Raw genomic sequence first — 21,301 nt, 5'->3', positions numbered from 1 at the left:
CAACATTACAACACAGTAAAGGTAGCATAAAATAGCATGCAGGGCTCCCTGGCTGGGCCACCAGCTCTATAATACAGTGCCATTAACATAGATAATGTGAGGTCATTAAAAATAGACACATTTATATGCGTATTTATTTCCGAGATTAATTAGGAGCAGAAATGTCAAACCCGTATAGATGAAAAACTAAATTGATAGGCTAATATAATGAATTAAATATTAAAATAAGTATTAAAATGGTCATATTTTTATTGAAAATATGACATATTTATATATAATAATAATAATAGTAATCAATTTAAAATATCCAAACTGCCCAAATATAAAAAAATATTTTCACATTAAATAAATACATATTTATTATGATTATTATATAAATAATAATTTTCGGCCCAATTAGCGGAAGTTAGATCATTTCCCATGCCGATAGCCAGAGATGGGAAATCCGGGTCCAGAAAGTAAAAACACTGCCACAGTTTGTTTTTAGCCACCGGTGCTTCGACTCAATCCGCAGTTGAACAAGTCTGTTTTGTTTTTACTTTCTGGACATGGATTCCGATCTCTGCCCACAACACAGTGGTTGGGATTCGCTGCTTCAAGGTACAACGATGACATCCTGTATGTGTGCTATAAGGCTCATCTGCTTTGCTATGATCATTGCACTCTTTAGCTGTGGGACGAAAGATTGTGTGTCACAGCTGTGTTGTTGTTGTTGTGCTCATTCATGTCTGAGCTCCTTCTGAGATCAGACTAATGAATAGCAATGCTGTGACTCTTGTGACTCTAGCTGAGCGCTGACATTTGCTGTAGTCCGCTCTCACCTCTCTGAGCAATCACACTCAGGTGCTTTACCATTGTCGACGGTGAGGAAGCATCCGTTTTGCTGTGCAGAATTTGGTTAGTGGTGTTTGTTGCCAGTGGTATTGCCACTGTAGGTGACTTAAGTCAGGTGGCAGTGTACTGGAAGGTTCTGCGTGGTGTCTTCACTGCATGGTATCGCTCTATTTTATGGCCGCAATTCTCCTCCAGGTGCAAGACTTAGGCAGTTTTTTTAATTGCTTACCTCTGCTGGAGCCCAATAGGAGTTGTACTTCCCACAACTGTCTCCACAAGATCCCTTGTCAACCGTTTTTATGGATGGGAATGATCTTTACGATGGTGACGATGTTTCTTCGCCAGATGTTGAAGTGGAATAGGTGTCACGTCAGTAGGTAGTCTCCCTTCTTTCAGGTTTCAGGCTGGCAATGAATGAACATTCGTTCGAATGCATCGGACTTCCAGCGCGGTCAATGGCACTGAAAGATTTAAGAATAGTGGAAAATGAGTCGTGGCTCAAAAACACCCAAATGGTCCAGACTTGCAGATACAAATTGCAAATTTCCATGTTGTGGGACTTAAAAAGGTTATCTGATGCCAACATTATCCATGCTTTTTATGATACTGGAGTGATGATGATGAGTGATGGTTGTTATGCGCTTTATATTTGTTAGCGACCATTTCATGTGCTGCATGTGAGCTGTTGGCAAACTCCCAGGAATCTTGATGTTGCTTTTGAGTAAAACCGATTTAAGGTAGATAAGGATAAGGTTTTTGCTGCTGCTTCTTGTTTGATGGTTGAATTTCCAGTTTCAGTTTGTCTCATAGCAATCGGTGGCCGATCCAGTTTTCAACCCCGCTCAAGGTTCGTGTTGCTGAGGTGCTTTTGGTTTTGCTGCCATGTGACGATATAGTCCCACAGGAGCCAGTTCTTGGACTGGGTTGTGCAACCATAATGTTATCTATTTCTTCTTCCTATGAAAGATGACATTAGTGAAGTTAAAAAAAAAAGTTGATGAGAGATCAGTCTTGGCCTATGATGTTTACTTTCCCTGTTTCATGAGTTCCGATTATCTCCGTTCCACAGATTGGCATCGGTGCCGACTCGGACATTGAAGTCACCCATGAGGACAATTTTATCGGGCTTAGGCACTCGATAGGGCAGCATCAAAGCATTCATCCAAAGCATCTTTGATGTTCACGCGCGCGCGCGCACACACACATACACACACACACACACACACACACACACACACACACACACACACACACACACACGCATGCCACACTAAGCGCTTTGCATGTGCATAAGCCATTTGAACGTTTATTCAACCTTGATACCTTCCAGTAAATGCTTTCTGTAGATGTGTGTGCATCGTCGAAACGCCACTGTTGCCTCGCGTCAGCATTGTGGACTAATAAAGGAGCATCTCGCCTGATCAGGCTTGATTTGCTTCACCTCAGGAAAACCCTAAGTGGGTGAGGGGTGGCTGCGGGGTGGAAACAGGATGTGATCAATGTCATCCTGAGACACAGATGGGAGTGCTCAACTTATGTTTATGTGTGCTTTTAATCAGAATGCAATTAAGCGAGTGCAAGGTTATGTCATTGAACCAATATATTTTGCATGCTGTGATTGGTTGAAACAAGTGAGGCCGCCTCTCAGAGTTGATTTTTATCATTTGATTACCTCCACTAAGAAGGTTATTCTTCCACTGCGTTAACTTTTTAGTTCTACATAATCCCCGACTCATCACGGGAGTTACCTTGCAGACCTACACGCATGAAGTGAAAATCCGCGATACAGAAAGCCTACGTGAAAAAGAAGGAAAGAAAAAACCTAAAACCCTTTTATTTATAGTTTACGCCATGAGTGTCAAATTCCAAACCAAATTTTTTGTCCCACTTAAGCAAATAAAGTGTCTACTTCATCTTTATTACTTACTGAAAATCTCCACCAAACTTTCAGTCTTTCCCTCACAAGCATTTTTTTTCTGTTCAAATCATTATATTACGCTTTTCTACCTTGGGTACTCAAAGCGCTTTATGCTGTGATCACATTCACATACTGATGACATCAGAAGCAACTGGAGTTTCAATATCCCTTGCTCAAGGACACTTCGACATGGTTACAACGGTCGGGGGATCGAACCACCAACCTCTGGGTTGGGAAACGACCACTCTGCGACATAGTTGTATCCGAAGACATCAAATGCGACAAGGCCATATTTTTGTACTGGCTGCGTGATATGTGTTGACAGGAGCCACTTCACTTGCACTTGTCTTTTAGTGGATAACACAACATCTCCATAAAGACTTTAATGACTGTCTGTCCTTTGCAAAGATGTTCATAAGCCCCACTCAGTTGTTTTCCATCAGCAGCTCGTAAAACAAGAGACAGTTTGTCCTTCTTGGTGCGACTGACCTGGCTTGATTTTGCGGTTGTTCTGACCCATACTGATAATCAAGCCCAATTTGAGCATTTTTATAAGTTTGAAACGTCGCTTTCCGAATCGATTTCTACCTGGCTTTGTACACTTTCCGTAGTGAGCCCTGCTATTGTTATCCTTGAAGCGATGTCATACTTCTGGGTTTGTCGCGTGTCAGAATCTCACTTGGGGGAAACGATTACTTTGTCGAATTTGCAAAATAGAAATGAATGCACTTTGTTTAATTAATTGTGACATTAACATTTTTTCATTTGGGATGTTCTAAAATGGGTTCACGCTTTACCTTTAATTGCCACACACTCTGGCTAAGTTATATCAAACAAAACATGGCTTTTGTGTGGTTGCTGGCTTCACCAAAATTGTCAGGGAGCATTTATTTTCTATAACTCGGTAATATGGTGGTCTTCCACTAACACTTGCAATTCTATCACTTCAAATCATTCAAGTCATCCTGCACTTCTGGTGCTTCCTCCCAAATTTTCCAGAGTGAAAACCATCATCGTTACCCATTCCTAGAGCGAAATCGGTATGTGCGTAGTGAACTCCGCTGTACAAGTTTGCAGAGACGAAATGATCACTGTTGCTCCAAACCAAAGACAATAACATGCCATTAGCTCTCTTGGCTCTAAATTGAGGATCGACCGACCTCACAGCCGTACCTCACACTCTCGCTGACAGTATCCATGGTGGTCGACCACCCTGCGGCCCAGAGTGTCATTTATACTGGGGAAGAGACACACAACGAGCCATAGAGGGCCCCTGTGGACCTCTCTCTCTCACCCCCAACCCCTACACTGCCACCTGAGTGAAAGCTGCCGACTTAAACACGGTGATGTGAATCACTCCAAGCTAACCATGCATGAGCTTGCTCCTCTAAAGTTGTCGGAGTAATTGATTGATGCAGTGCACAGCAGGTAGAAAGAGACCTGCTGTGACTGAAAATATAACCTCTCAAGCCAATAGTGGTTGTATAGGAAACAAATTACTCTTATGAAAACGAGAGGTCGTTGCGGGTACTTTTTGTAAATTTAAAAGCCTCCTGGAATGAAAAGTGGATCTGGCTATTTCAGTGGATATTAATTTGTGAAACTGTTTTTTTTTTTCTCTCTCAAGAGCATTCAATGAGCTGAGTGGGACACCGGAAGACATTGTAAAAGGATCGGCCTAAACTTAGGTTGAAATTGATTCATTTATCTGAAAGAGTGATGTTGGCTATCCGTTGTAATGCAACTAAAGTGTAATGCGACAACTGCTATATAACATCTCTGCAGATAACGCAGAGTGCGCAGTAAACCTTAACATTTGAGTTATTAGCTGACAAAATAGTGACTGTACTTCGATCTTGAAAAGGTGAATCTTTGACTCCTTCCTCCATTGCTGTTCATGGACACGTGAGTGTGTCAACGCGCTAAAAACGATATCGTCATTCGCGCCGAGGGAAATGCAAATTTGAATACCCCCACAATGCCTTTCACCGTTTTCAAGCTGTCAATACCAGAGTTTGCCTTTCATAAGTGTTCTTTTATGTATCGTTATTTGTTTAGTGACTTTAGGGAGTACTGTACTATTTTCTTGTTTTTGTGCTTTTTACTGTCTTCGTTATTAATGTATGGTTTCATTGCTTGTTGTATGAATTATTTTTGCTCCATGTCCAGCGCTTTGTATACTACACAAATGAGCTGGTTGTTTTCGAATGCTCTATAAATATATCTGAGTTGAATTGAGAATTCATTTTGCAAATTGAGCGCCTACGCTCCTCGTTTAAACTACTGCTATTATTAAATATAAAACACAGTAAGCACTGTAAGTATATGTTGTATCTTTTTAGCAATGTTTCAAAACAATGTAGCGGCAACAGTCGCACTCTGTTGTAAATAAAGAAATGCAGCTCAATCTGTTGGATCTGCTCACGCAAACTCATCACTGTCTAAGATTGGAGGACGGCTTTGTGCCACAAAATGTCTCTTTTTGGATGCAGTCAAAATCCTCCACTGCTTGTGTGTCTAGCTCGTTGCCATGGCAATAGCGTGTTGCCAAGCCGTGGCGTGTTGTTGTGGCAGCAGACGCTCCCGTCGAAACCGCCGCCATGCTGCGAGTGTGCTTCTGAGTGTCAATGAGAAAGCGTGCGTGCTCTTGCATTCCACGGCTCCTTTTGCTGCAGACCTGCTGTCACACTTCACATCTGCTGGGTGAGGGTGGAAGAAACAGGTGGGCCTGAGTAGATTTTGTTTGGATACGATCCTGATATAAACAAGAAGTGAAGCCCATTCATTATTTATTCATCTTTTTTATAGTATTAGTCATCGGCGAGTGGTGCATTTGATACCAGGGCTTTCAGCGACTTAATATAACTTCTAATACCACCAGTATCACGTTGCAATGACAGGAACCACCAATACTATTCAAAAAACCCCACGTAACAACATGCAACTGTGCCATGTGCATCGTTGGGCTGACAGGGGCAAACGCGCTAAACGGCTGAACGCTGCAAATGCAAAAATACTGCAAAGCAATCCTAAAAAGACAAACACGCAAACTAAAAACACATAAAACAACTGCAAAAGAAAAAAACGCCCCAAGTAAGAAACGCTACAAACGGCCAAACTCTGCAAACACAGGAATAATGCAAATAAAAAACATAAACACACATGCAGGGGAACAAAACACAAACGCAATGTCTCATGTCTGTTGAAATCATAAATGAAATAGAAAAAAGTGAGTGTGTCGTGATTTTTGGGACAGCCTTTAGTTTAAGTTACATTGGTCAGCATGACTTATTATGAACAACCTGTGCATATTTGATCGAGAGTATGAGACTGAAATCTGATTGGATAAAAAAAAAAAAAATGAAGAGAATTGGCCGTTAGGAATGCATTAATACAGTTACATGGAACAACTAGATTTTAGAATTTCAGTTGTCAATGTAGGTCTGATGCTTCTGATCGTGTTCAGGCCAGCAGAGAAGACCTTGCTGACTACCAACATAATGCAGTATTATTAGGTGGTTAGGGTCGCAAGTGATCTGGGCTGAGTTTGGGCAAAAAGTGAAGTCCACCCTGGTCTGCTCGACGGCCAATCACAGCACACCTTGATCTCCACCCACCCACTCTCATTCATGTTCACACTATTGGACAAAAATTAAGAGTTTTCAATGATTGTGTTTTTGGAATGTGTAAGGGAATCGAACGACTTGGAGAAAACCCACACAAGCCGAGGGAGGACATGCAACCTCAAAACAGGAGGCTGTGCAAAACCAGGACCTCTCATCTGTGAGGCATATATTTAACCACTAGATCACCGCGCTACCTTAAGATGGATCCGGATCTGTATTTTGCCCACAGCTTTGAAAATATCCAAGCAACTGCATCTTCTGACCACCCTCCCCCACACCTTTTATTATGATAATCAGTCCATCGATAGTCTATTTTTAGCACCACCCTCCGCGCTGCATCCCCCCACCGCTTCCTCCGTTCGCCAGCTTCCTGTCTTAATTATACAAACATTCCTCATGCGTGAACAATTTCGCTTTGAGTTGGAGGCGCTGTGAGCTGAACCAATAGTGCTCTTGGTCTTCAGTCTTCAGCTGGCCCTCTCTATTATTCAGTAAAAGGTCTTTGTCCTGCCCCAAATCTGACGCCTGAGCAGAGTTATTTCAGTATGTCAGCTATTTTGGCTTCACTTCCAAATGGAATTTCCTTGTTCGGTTTTTGCGTTCCCTCTTATCCACACACAGGCACTCCTACTTGTTTTAATTTGAACGTCCTCCCCTCCCAACTTCCACCCGAAGTGGCAGCTCCGCCACTTATACAATTCGCCTGAGTGTGTACCCATTCCGGTGGCAGGAAGTAGAAAAGTACTTTGTTCCTTCCTGTACTTAACTAAAATTTTGAAATATCTGTACCTTATTTGAGTATTTTGTTTCCTAACTAAAATTTTGAAATATCTGTACCTTATTTGAGTATTTCGTTTCCTGGCGGCTGTCCATGACATGGCTTTTGTGACACGGTTTAGATCCTGATTGGTTGTGATCTTAGTCTTGAAAAAAACTCACCATGGTTTGGGGCTGTTTTTCTTCTGCTGGAATTGGGGGCATTAGACAAGGTGGAAGGAATTATGAAATATCCGTTTGATCAGGACTAGCGGCTACTAGAACGTCTGAACTTGATTTTGGATTTATCAGAGGCACTTTAAATGGCAGCAGGTGTGTGCTAACTTCCAATTAACATGAGTTTTAACGTGATTGGTTAAGTCTGACTGCAGCCACACTCCATATTAAGAGGGTGTGCATACCATTTCTTCAGTTATTTTTCCTACACCTCTTAAAAAAGATTACTGACAAAAGAGCACTGACAAAAACCTGGTGTATCGTCTTTCATGGCCACTGTCCCGTAATAAAAGAGAGAAACTCTGCAGTTTTTTTTTCAATGTGCCAACTTATAATTTATTATATTGTAATTTAATGTATTGTATTTGATTTGGCAGTGTATAGCTAGCTCGTTATCAAGCTAGCTAGCTCGCTATCTGCTGTATGTATGCTGTATTCTCAGTAGTACAGGAGTTGAATCGGTTCTTTTATTACAGCCAACTGTAATTTTACATAAGCGAAGTGTGTGAGTAATTTGGCCAACTCTGACCCACTGACAGTGTCACCTCTGAGAGTTTGGGCTAAGTAGTCCTTGGTTAGCGCATACGTTTTCCTGTATTCGCGAGAGAATGACATTCAATTAGTCAGCTGCATTTTTAGCTCAGGTGGGTCCCTTAGTGCAGTCTGCAGCCATTTTTGTGCAAGTCACTGTATGCTTGCTTGTGTGATTTGTGGAAGAAAAAAAATCAGTGAGCTGATTTGAGTCACTCAGCCCCAATGCTGCATCAATTATGAATTATTATCATTCTGGGTCTTGAGCTGGGAGTTTTTCAAGGTAAGAGAATGAATGTGATTGGTCAAACACAAAACATGTTTTTTTTAACGTTTATGGACAATGGGATTTGTATAGAAAATAGTGAATTAGTATACATGACTCAATGCGACATATCCGCACATATATGAAGTAATTCGGCCACAATGTAAAGGAAAAAAAAAATAGAATTACGCAAATGAAGCTGCAATGTTACCGTCATAAATTTGTTGGCGGGGAAAAAAAAGACAACACTTCAGACTTAACTCGTAAAATTGCAACTTAATTCTAAAAGTAAAATTATTGTCTTGTTAAAGTACAGCACTATTGTAATACAATTACTAATTTAGTCTTGTAAAATTCTTTCATATTGTGATATTTTTCTGATTATTACTATTCTTGTAAAATTACGATAACAGTCACAGTTTTTATAACATTTCTATTTATCTTAAAACATTTACAATTATTTCGACCTAGTTAAATTCCAACTTTATTCTAATATTACAACTCTTTTTCTCAAGTACAGACTGTATATTAAGATCGGTCCTGATGGTATCTCTAGGAAGACCAAGAATATTTTTTTGTTGGTCTCAAAATTTTGAGAACTACGTGGCATTTAGCCCCGTTAGCTTCAAAACTGTTGCAGCGGCTATTACAATACAAGGTGCCACAGAAGTTTCTCTCAACAGATTAAGATTCGGGGTCAGGGAGAATCGTTTTTAAGAAATTTGCATTTTCATTCAAAGTCACATCCAAATGTTTTGTCTTTCTATCTTGGCATGTCTGCACACAGAATCAGTGGGATGGGAGGCCACGGACGGGTCATCAGTATTCCGGCAGGCTCTGCTTCCTGTGGTGTGGGCAGCAGAATAATTTGATTGTGATCGTCCAGATCGATTGCTGTGCCCCGCGGAAGGCGGACTGCCGAGAAGCACGTCCCCTTCAAGATACATTTTTATTTTCTACGAGGAACGCGCTAAAGTTTAATGTACTCGGCTCCATTGCACCGATATTACAGCGGCCTTCATAAAGGCATTTTCATGTGGCACAAAAAAAGAATGGTGCAGCATGGAAGAAAAAAGCAGAAACATCTCCTACTCGAGAACCGTGTTGAATTTGTTTTATGTCCCAGGGGATGAATTTGCAGCAGCAGAAGAGTGAAGCAAATGAAACAGCTAGAAATCATAAAGATGCTAAACATTTAACTGTAGCGGCAGTTTTATCAGAACCAAACAATTCGTGGACAACTGGAGGGTTTTATGAAGGCTCAACAACATGTCAAGCCAGTGGTCTACCTCTACTTGATCCGATTGGCCCAAATGGATGTGACACAAATAGCCTTCAACCAATCACTCTTCAGGCTTTCTTTTTGTTAATAGCTTGCCCTTTTCTAAGCAGTTTTTCATTGCTCTTTAACATGTGGATTTGTGACATTCGGTCAAATGCAGCAGCATATTGCCCGTTGTTCTTGATGGATGTCATGTGGACAATACTTTTGTCCACATGAATCTGAAATGAAAGTGTTCGTGTTATCTTGCTGTGCTTTGATCACGTGTGGATAAGTGCCGGCTCAGCGGGTACAAGAGCTATAAATTAAGAAGCAAACACACACACACACACACACACACACACACACACACACACACACACACACACACACACAAACTCAAAGCTAGAGGTGGTAAAAGAATAGATTGACTCCTGAACTTGTATAGATAAAGTAAAAAAAGTACAATCGCAGACATGTACTTAAGTACATGTTTCTGTCCATTAGCCATATACATTTGCCATTTTAATAACTGCACACAGAATAATTTCCCCCTTTTTAAATTTTTTTTACTAAGTGTCCATACTGAGGAGGGGAAAAAATATTGCTGTCTTCTGTATGTAATTGAATGCCCATTTACCATCATATAAGCAGTGATAACAGTAACCCGTTACTTCGTAACTCATTACTGCATTAGTCTAACATGGTGACAGGTGGGTAGAGTCGCCAAAAATTGCAATGAAGAACAGTACTGTTACTTTAGAATATTAGGACCCAAGTAAAAGTAAATAGTAATCCTCCAAACAATTCCTTAAAAGAGTAAAAGAAAAACTAATTGAGTACTGACTAACTGGTGAGTAACTTAGGTCATTTATTTTTTCATCAAAGCAAAAACAAAATGAAGTACTGGATGCGCAAATTCAGCCATTGTCCAACAACAACTCAGTAACTAAAAACTATAAATACAATCTTTATAATATAAAAAATTTAATAAAAAAACGAGAATGGAATTTGTTATTTTTGCATTCTTCATAAAAGCTTCATCAATGATGTTGAGCTTCTGCTTTCTGTGGGATTCTACTTTTATTAAGTCAGCTACTCCTTCAGCTTGTTGGAGTGAATCCAAAAAAAATATCAATCAAGCTATAAGGAATTTATTAATCAAAATTTGAGTCATCACCAGAAAAGTGTAGTTGAATATTTTGTGACCTAGACATTTAAAATCAACAATACTGTGCAAGCATAGTGTTTAACAGAAAAAAAAATGCTTTATTCACCAAAATAACTGAATGAAGAGCCTTCCTGTTGACCAAGTTTAGTGATGAAGTTTTGGCATTTTAGTTGCTTTGTGTGTGTGTGTGTGTGTGTGTGTGTGTGTGTGTGTGTGTGTGTGTGTGTGTGTGTGTGTGTGTGTGTGTGAGAGAGACAGCCTACAGCATGTACTCCAAAAGATACACATTTGACAGTTAGTCTACATATGACCATGAAACTGGTAGCATATGCCCAGGCAAAACAAGCAAAACACTGACAACTTACCAGAACGTGCTTTCCCAAGCTTTTGTCGGCTGAAATTTCCACGAATAGTCCAACAAAGACAGCTCATTATTATGCGTGAACTTTTATTTTTTTCATATGCTTAATTGTAATTAGCAAATGAACATTGGCTTAATGTTAGGCAGGGGGTAGTCTTCTTGAAACTCAATAGTCGCATGCTGGTGCATCCTTCACTTCTACGGCCAGACTTGACAGAAATGGGTCACTTTAATCACTTTCAGTCATGTGGCTGGCTGGCTTTGCTTGATTGGTGAAATGGCATCAAACGTCAGATTGGTGACCAGCACCAGAGCAGGAAGACACCCAAAAAACACCGAAATTTAATCACACAAGCAATAAATTAGTAAATAGGTCCACATAAAAGTCATGAACATCAGGAAGTCTCTATTTTTCTCATTAAAAAACACATTAGAAAAATTTGGGTGGTGTTCGGGGTCAACTGGAACAAATTAGAGACATTTACAATCATTTCAATTGGAATGGATGATTTGTGACGGTACCCCCAAAAAGTCTGCCAAAGAATAGTAACAAAGTATGTACTTGGTGACTTCCCATCACTGACACACACACACAAACATACAAAAGGTCTGCTCCATTACACCCGCCCACAAACACACATGATGCCACACACGCCAAATCTTGTGCCATCGCATCCCCTTGGCTTTAGCGGCCAGGGTTTCGCTTCTGACTATGCACGCATAGCCTGGCCCCCAGTGGATTTTCCATGCTTTCATGTGGACTTCACTGGGCTCAAAGTGGACTTGGCCGAAGCGCAAACACAAGCACCTCATTAAACCCAAAGCTGCCATTAAGGCCCATCACAGAGCCCCGCTGATGGAGCTCTCCGGAGCGTTGGCAGCCTCTAATTGCTCGAAGCCTAAATGCCTCCACGTTACTGTTGTGTGCACACTATGTGCTGTGTCAGGAGCTTTGAGTTATGCTTGATTTTAAAAAAAAAAAATTTAAAAGAGAACGTACCCAGTTGATGGAGCCATTACTGTTTCCTTGCTACATCGTGGATTAAAATGGGTTTCTACTGTGTACAGGCAAGATGTAATTTAGAGTTTGTGCGCCTTCATTTTTGGACTACATTGAGCCGTAACATGCCAAGCAGTGCTCAGGTCTCGCTTAGAGTAAAGAGAGAGCCAAAAGTCTTTGTTTCCATTGAGCAGAGAATATGCAATGTGCCCATTTGTATTGTTTCTGTTTGTATGCATGGCTAATATTTACAATATTCCTTGACATGTGAGTTTTATGTGTTACGTGACCAAGCTGGTCATGCAAAACACTTATACCATATATAAAATTGTCTTCTCCCATTGGAATGGAAGGAAATGCTGTTATTCCATTTTAGCCTTGTACAAAAAAAAAACAACAAAGATTGTGCACTTGAAAAAATAGCACTCCATAATGTTGTACTTTTCTAAAAACATACAGTAATAACAGTATTAAATACAATTTAAAGTAAGGAAACAATTTTTGTCACATTAGACAAGTTGAATAATGGTCATTCTCTTGTGACCGCCATGTGCATATCAATATCAGCCAATAATTTTTACTCCTCAAATCCTCTCTCAGCTCATCAGTGCGGCATTAAATATTAGTTATTCATTGAATGTGAGCACCGCTAGAATGTCAGTGTACGTGTTGTCACTGCACTATTTGTTTTCAATTCATTTTTAAAAGGGTTTAAGCACTGCAACGTCAATGCTAAATAACATTTGGATTAAATTCGCAGATTGAAGGCTAAACTGTGGTTGGGATAAATGCATGTGTACTGTACTTCTCTTTGTTTTATGTTCAGTTTAACAGTAAACCTTTGGAAGTAGCAATAAGCCACTTGAAGACACTTTTTTTGAAGAATTGTTCACTATTTGCCAAAATGCTGCCATTGTGAAAGGAATGGAATTCACTGCCACCCGAACAAAAATCATCCAATTGATGGCTTTTATTTTGAAAATCCAATGAGTCATATCACGATTAACGTTGCAAATTCCATTAAGTACATTGAAGACGGAACTGTCCTTGGATGTGAATGGTTGTTTTGTCTTAATTCCTCCCAATGGTATTTTGTGTTACAATGTATGATAGGATTAAGCAGGCGGACTTTGTTTATCACATCGTTTGGTTAAACCTTTTGCTGTTTAAATATTTGTCTGTCTCCATCCTGCCTATCCTCACTCTGGTCTTATTTGCAGAACTGTGAATGAGAGCAGGTGCTTAAGAATATTTTAGAAATTGTGTTTTAATAAGTTTACAGTGTGTAAAATTAATCACAACAATTAATTTAAAAAAACAAAACACGTTCTCCAGAAATGGTCTCTTTATCATTATTATTTACCTCTTGCACTTGGGTCTGGAAGGTGTCCCCGCAATAAATGGGGGTTCACCGAGGCAGCTGCGAGTTGGAGCTCTCTCTCTCTCTCTCTCTCTGTCTCTCTCTCTCTCTCTCTCTCTCTCTCTCTCTCTCTCTCTCTCTCTCTCTCTCTGGCACTCACTCCCAATTGTGTGATTGACTTTGGCATTGGCACGAAGACTTCTGACTAAGCTTGTGTTGCTACTTGTGTTTCCACTACCTTCCTGCCTTTTCTTCTTCTCAAGAGGCTCTCCTGACCCCTCCATCTTCTCTTTCTGTGTGTGTCTCTCTCTGTACAGGTACGACCAGGCAGCCCAAGGAGGGGGAGGTGCCGGGGGTGGACTACAACTTCGTAACTGTGGAACGTTTTATGGAATTGGAGCAAAGCGGAGCCTTACTAGAGAGTGGAACCTATGAAGGTGAGTGTCAGGGAAACGTTGTCTCTGTGATGCAAGTTTGCTGTTATAACGTAACTTATACTTGAGATACTTTTCATGACTAGGTCTGAGGATTTATTTATTTCTATATTTATTTGCATAACTGAGTCACTGGCAGTGTAGTGCGGTGTTGTCAAACTCATTTTTGTTGCGTGCCACATCGGTTTCCCTCAGAGGCTGGTTATGAGTGTGAAACCAAATAAATGTATAATCGCATCATCATATAATTACATATCATCGCTTTTGGGCGGAATTCTCCAAAATTACTACTTTTTAGGAAAAAAAAAATCCGTCTTGCTTGAATGACCAAACACCGCATTGTTCAAGTTGTGTATAACAACCTTGTACACCGCTGCGCACAAGCATTTACACAACAGCATCCCCAAATCATGTCCAATCAGTAATTTAATATGCTTCTTCTTCTACTCCTTTCGGCACATCCCTATTCAGGGGTCGCCACAGCGAGTCAGTAATTTCCATCCGCCCCTGTAAACCGTCCTACCAACTCGCATGGTCGTCTTGGCAAAAGTTTTACGCCGGATGCCATTCCTGACGCAACCCTCCCCATTTCTCCGGGCTTGGGACCGGCACTGGGGAACAGTGCACCCCCAGGGGAGGGCACTGCCCCCCAGCGGCTGGGTTCAGTAATTTAATATGCTTAAAAATCATTATTTAGGCTTCCAGACTAATATTTTACTCAGAGCACAGTAGTCCCAAGTGCTGGAAGAAAATTTAGGGGCACACACGGTAAAATGACTTGCAAAGTAAATATTCACATTTGCCTCGTTTTTAATACAGATAAATACTTGCAGGAACTAAAATGCTTTCAATTCACATTTTACTGTGCACATTTTGACACCACATAAACCCAGACTGTAAGTTATACTGCTTAAATACTAAAAATGTCACGCTAATGTTTAGATCGACAAGTTTTCTCACCAAAGTTCCTTCCGCGCATGTTTGTGGGTGTCAACAGAATGTGTAATTCTTGCCTGACTAAGGTGCAGGCAGCATTGTTTCTGTTCCCACTCAATGACTGTATAAATGTGAGAGTGAACAGTCTATATATATGTGCTCTGTGAATGGATGACTGGCGACCAGTCCAGGATTGGTCTCATCAGGTACACTACTGTAGATTTATTTACTGGGGAGAAAATAGGCACTGATCATCCTCTTGCCTATTACTTGTTGTTACAAGCCATGCAAGGTCGTCCGGGCGGTGGCGCTGTCAGAAATGGCACTGGGCCCCAATATTCATAATATGATACTTGAGGTTTTGATGATTATTTCATATCTAGCGTGTTTATAGTGTACATTCATGGCTAATGGATCGGAATGTGTACTAATCTCACTAAAATTAAGCCATTGCAATTGCCCACATTCATATTAATCCTTCAAAGAATGAAAAATGATTGGAATATTTACTTTGCACTGTCATTCTAATAATACAAAAGCACATTGACCCCTATTTTTGTTCCGGGCGTAAGTCTAGCGCGAAAAGCATTTTAACTGCGCGCATGGGTGGAGTTTTCTTTATTTTGATATTTTGCTCGACTTTGCGGCGGTAGATAATGAGACGTTTGTGCCTTTGTGAGCCATTGTGGGATAGAACTTAGTGTTTTCCCCACCTAACCACCTAATCCTTGCGGCATCCTTGATTTTGATCAAAATCAGGGGCGGTACGGACTGCTCGCTCAAGCACGCCATGCTTATGTTGCGGACACAACAATTAGATCGCTGGAGTTTGTGCATTACATTGGCACGTAAATAACTCCCCTTTCGGATGATGTAGTTGGTGGTGTGTGCAACATGGGCGTTTGGAGTCCGCCTTGCACCTCCTGGTCACTCGTGTTAGAATTACCCCCCCTACAGTGCCGGGGGTGCTAATAAAACACTAGAAAAGTTAGAGCCCATTTACATTTTAAGACAAAACATTTTAACACAAGACAACATTTTAAGACAAGACAAAACAGGTTAATGTACCCAACCTATTAATTTTCAGTCATTATTGTCTCACTAAAGTACTCAGACTTTTCATCTTGAGGCGACAAAATGCAACACAGCTCCAGTGGAGTTTTATGACACTTCTCAGACACTTCAAATCTCCAAAAGAGTTTTCGGATTTGTTCTCAAGTCATTTTCAACACTTTAACTTGGTTCAACATCATTTGCAAAAAGGGCATTTAATACCAGTGTAATTGGTGATGGAGATGTAGAAGTATAGTGCGTGCGTGTGTCTTGTCATGTGTTTTGCTATGCTGCAAGGGAGACATGTACAGATGGAGGGGGCTTGCTGGTTCATTTGCCCAATAGCTTTGTGGGCATGTGTGCTGGAACAAAGCCTTAACACACACACACACACACACACACACACACACGCACACGCGCGCTTCTCAGGAGGCATGCGCTGATTGCTCTCTGCAGTCAGTTGTGTCTTTTTGGACAGCTGTGTATTGAGTCATTTTCGTGTTAAAATGTGTCAAATTTGATCTTGAAAGACTTGTGAAGGACAAAACAATGGTCAAAGGTCTTCAACAGTTTCTTAAGCAAAACATTCAACAATGTGGTTTTTATGCCATTTTTGTCATGACAATTGAAAAAGAAAGCTACATCCATGTGATCAAACAGTATGTCTATCTATCTATCTATCTATCTATCTATCTATCTATCTATCTATCTATCTATCTATCTATCTATCTATCTATCTATCTATCTATCTTCCTACCTGAACCACTTATCCTTACGGGGGTCGCGTTCGTGCTGGACCTTTTTTGTAGGATTAAGTTAAACTAGTAATGAAAAAAAATCCAAAAGAAAATTCCATATTTTTCATGGAGAAAAAAAATTGAAATTTCATTCAAATAAAGTAAGTCACAGTATAATAAGGGCGAGTGATATATTCATAATTTCATGCAAATTAAAGTCAGAGGTTTAGAGGGGGAAAAAAAATCATAATTTGGGAAATTGGGGGTTGATGGCATTTAAATTATTTCAATAGGCAAAATGGATTTGAAATAAGAGAAAATTGAGTTATGAGCTTGGTCACAAAATGAATTCAATTTTTTGTAGGATAAGCGGATCAGATGATGGAGGATGAATGCCACTTTTAAGTGTCATGTGCTTTGAGGACATCTTATGCAGCAAAATATTTGGTACCCATGAAGAATCTCACTACGGCCAATACAAGAGATGTACTGTATGAAAAATTACGCTTTTACAAAGATAGCCGTGCTTCATATTGATTGACACAGTCAGAGAGCTGTTTATTCACTGATTGAAAAACACTCTTCCCCTCACACAACAATGTGGACCTTTGTGCGAAACAAGAAAAGACAATGAAACGCAAAGAAAGTCTCGTTTGAGGCCGAGTGGAGGAATGTCCATGAAGAATTGAAAGATAACATACACGTGGCCTTTCCCTCCCACCATCTCGACCTCAATCTGATAAACATGCTGAAAATTCAATTTGGCTTCGAGTGGAACACAATCCGAGTGCTCGCTTGCTTCCTCCCATGCTAACATTCAAACAAGGGCTGAGAGCATTGGCTGCTTTCACAATAAATGGGTAAGAAATCCCCAAAGGAAGGACAAATGACCATTTAATATGATCAACAAAGCCATTTAGTGAACCTCATTCATCGCGGGTAATATGTTCCAGACCTACCAGCAATATCTGAAAATCCGCCATAGACTGTGAGAGAGACCAGAAGAACTAAATATTTCTTTACACGTCTCCCAAGCATTTTTAAACATTTTTAGCGTCTGTTTGCAGTTTAGCAAACAAAAGGGCAAGCGTGCTTGCTTCAACATCAAAATGTCCTACCAAACAGTTGATGTTAAATCCGCTAGCTTAATGCTAACCACCTCATTCCTATGCCCCATGAGCCAAAATTATGCATAAATTATGACCTGAAACCGGCGTTTTGTTTTCATATTGTTTGCGTGAGTCCACTTTCTACCACTCTCTCAGACTTAAACAATGTGAGAATGCCAGACACTTGGCACCCGGCGAATCTTCTCCAATGGTTTGTCGCAATGCAAGCACATTAGCATAAAGTTGACTGCACGTGTTGCGCCGCGCTTTGTCCACAAAATGAAAAGGAGCCCAGGTCAACGTTGAAGTGTTTTGTTTTTTTTGTTTTTTTTCAAACGAAGACCCTCAGACTAACTCTTATATGTTCCTCATCCCCGGGAACGTACTGGAAAACAGCGTTTATCACAACAACATTCTCTCCTCCTTGCCCGGGTTGCCAGTTCAAAACATTTCTCGTCAGCACAAATTCAACGTCTTATGACTGTTAATACAACTGCCAAAAGCACAACAAGTTCAGAAGCCGTTTCAGAAAAATTTCAAAGCAACACAAGTAGACAGACAATCTAGCAATACTGACAGGCATAGTCTTTATCCTCTGTGAAAAATGATGGATATTGTATAGATATTACTACTGAGCAGTTCCTGAGCATTTCTCTGTCTCTTCTTCTATTAAACTGCCCTTCTTCCAGCAGAGCCCAGTGCTGCCTGTCCTGTTGTGGCACAACGTGGCACTCAACTCTAAATAGAGACTTGCCTGTGTCCAGTAAAAACCCATTAAAAAATAGGATTGCTTAAAAATTGGTCACAAACCGACAACCACGAAAGAGCGTAGAAACATATGATAGCAGATCTTTGATAGGGTTAGCAGCGGGCACTCCGATGAGCATGCAGTGAGCAATTTCTCATTTTCCACCAGATAATTAACCAGTTTTTTTCAGCGTCTTTGAATGCAACAGCAGGTTTTCTGCTCCCCAACAAATGCTGCTGCTTTGCCCCAAGGGACAGTCAGGCTTCAAAGCAGGTGTGCAAGAGCAGGCTGAGTCGTCATTGTGGTGTGTGCGTGCATGTGTGACTGTGCGTGTTTTTGGGGGTAAGGAGCAGATGTGGTACAAAGGCTGGAGGCCTCTGATGTTCATCGCTGTGCGGTCGGAAGCTGTCGGTCTGTGGTAATATTTCATTTCACTTGTCATGCCACAGCGACTTTACAGGATAAATAATAAATGATGGAACAGCGCAAGTATACATCCAGCAGTCGTGATCCAGCTTTTAGTCATTCTTAAGAAATACATTTTCCTTTTGTCTTAGTTGAATAACTTATTTTTCGACATGGTGCAAGCTTCAGTGTTACCAAATCCAAATGCATTTTTTTTTATTTTTTATTACTGTTGTACTAATGGATGACTCATATTTATGGACAACTGTTTTCTATGGTCAACGGTCTTTCACGTGTATAGTGTGTATATATATATATATATATGTGTGTGTGTGTGTAGATTATTTTTTCCTTGTCTCATTATATGATATGTTGATTGATCTATTGTGAGTAATACAAATAAAAAAAAAAAACAGAGTTGTAAAGTCTAGGTTTTTGGAGGAAAAAGTCCAACGTTTGTTAAATTCATAATGCCATGAAAAAAAAACAGTCTGTCCTCTGAGACAAGTTTCTCCTACGGGAGACCTAATAAAAGTCAAATTCAAATTCAATAATCTTAGGATCAAAAGATGTGAATATACCACATCAAATGTTGCAAAAACAATCATTCTTAAGTTTGGAGATGATGTCATTCATAATGTTATGATCATAAAGTTGTGATTTCACGAGAAAACTTTCAAAGTGACGACATAATAGGGGTGTTCACACGGCAACTTTTACTCCGGTGTAGCACCGAGGGTGCCCCCCATAGAGCGTTTACACATACAAAGTTATACCGGTATAGCCCCTGAAAACAGATTAAACCGGATCAAACTTAACCCTGCTCAGGAGGTGGTTTAAAAATTTACTCCGGAGTAAATGCTAGTTTGCGAGGCAGCAACGATATAAAATGGGATGTGTGAACGCTACAGGGATAGACTCGCGACGCATGAGAAGAGTTGATTACACACGGGTATTGAATGCGTTGCTTTCGTGCTCTGTTGTCCTTCTGTCATCTTTCCTTTCTCTCTTCTCTCATCCTTCATGGTGTCTGATAGACCACAGCGTTTATTTGTCTGGAGAAGTATAAACCATGGTTTTTCGATGTGTCACAAACAAGGCGGGGAAAAGAAAGTACACTTTATGCATGCGCATGTTTTATTGCACGGCCGCAGAAACTGCCGTGTGAACGCAAGTGGGGCTGCACCGGGGTTAACACGCTTCTCTTTAGGAAGCAGCTTTTTACGTGTGAACGCTCCACAAAATTTACACCGGTGTAAGATATATCACAACAAAATACGTCGGTGCAGCACCGGTGCAAATGTGTGCCGTGTGAACACCCCTAATGTTCCAATTTTACAACAGTAACATTGTAATATAACAAGAAATTGTAATGTTGCAAAAACAGTGTTGGAATTAATAAATGAAAATGTTATTTTAAGATAAACCATTGTACATTTAACATGCATGCTCTCAATGAATTGCTTCATTATAATGAACTTGATTACAGTATATTACATACAAATGATTGAACTATTTTTGTGTCTCTCTGTGGTCCTCATTAGATAATTTCTACGGCACACCCAAGCCACCAGCAGAGCCGTCCCCAGCAGCCCCTCCTCTTAATGTAAGTGAGGCCCTGCTGCCCGGAGCCCGGCCCAGCGCCCAGGGCAAGAGGAAGAGGAACCAGTCGGTCAGCAACATGGAGCAGCGCGCCAGCCTGGAGCCGCCAGAGGAGGAGGAAGAGGAGAGCCCTGTCGTCAATGGCAACGGAGTGGCCATCACGCCAGGTACTATGACACAACAGATCCCAGATTATGATGCAGTGAAAGCCCCGTTTACTGCCAAGGTTGTGTTTCAGAAGCACCTATGAGGCTTAAGGTTCTCACTCTCTTGCACTCAAAAAAAGAGAGAATCTTGAAACTATAACATCACTTTGCAGGAACAAAAAGAAGAACTCACTCGCACACATCTCCGAATAAGTGTGCTTGCATCCAGCTTTTTATTTGTCACTCCCAGTTGAGGTTTCCTGTAACACTGACACATAAGATGAACAGAATTAAACGTTGTAGGAGTAGTTGTTACAATTGTATTATTGTCGACATTTTATGTTCTATGTTCTGTTGTACTTTTGTCATTTTATGTGAAATGTTCTGTCAAGTGCCTTTTTACAGCTGCAGCTGTTAAGAAACCACTATATAAGTAAATACGTGTTACTGTATTGTTTATTGAAATGTCAAAATTTCCAACCACACCATGTAATTTCATAGCATTAAAAGGCCACAAGCTTAATGCTAGCATGTCATGTGAAATGCCATAGATGGGCAAACAGAATTTAGCAGACATGTTACCATAATTGAAAACAAAAAAATAAATAAATAAATAAAAATGCTCCTTTCACACATGGATTAGCAACGCATACAAAGAACACATTACACACAGACATATTAACTCTCCTTATTCTTCTTATTCTTATTTTCAATAAATAATACCAAAAAAGTCTACAAAACTTTGGAGACATAAAAAAAAATAATAATAATAATGATCATAATTTAATTTGTTTTCTTTTACCTAGCTTGT

At 40.3% G+C, this 21,301-nt stretch overlaps 1 protein-coding gene across 6 annotated transcripts in view; it reads left to right on the top strand.

The window, feature by feature from the left end:
* The window catches only part of magi2b (membrane associated guanylate kinase, WW and PDZ domain containing 2b), a 122,936-nt gene that overhangs the window by 39,465 nt on the left and 62,170 nt on the right, over positions 1-21,301 (top strand). For all 6 annotated transcript variants that reach the window (XM_019888260.1, XM_019888257.1, XM_019888256.1 and 3 more), the window contains exons 3-4: positions 13,638-13,757; positions 20,287-20,511. In XM_019888260.1, coding sequence (XP_019743819.1) covers positions 13,638-13,757; positions 20,287-20,511 — 345 coding nt within the window. The remainder of the gene's footprint in view (positions 1-13,637; positions 13,758-20,286; positions 20,512-21,301) is intronic.

The sequence above is a fragment of the Hippocampus comes genome, unplaced genomic scaffold (genome assembly GCF_001891065.2).
Source record: "Hippocampus comes isolate QL1 unplaced genomic scaffold, H_comes_QL1_v1.1 scaffold112, whole genome shotgun sequence".
Lineage (NCBI taxonomy): Eukaryota > Metazoa > Chordata > Actinopteri > Syngnathiformes > Syngnathidae > Hippocampus > Hippocampus comes.
Note: the sequence above shows the minus strand (reverse complement) of the source record. Positions and strands in the feature narration are given on the sequence as shown.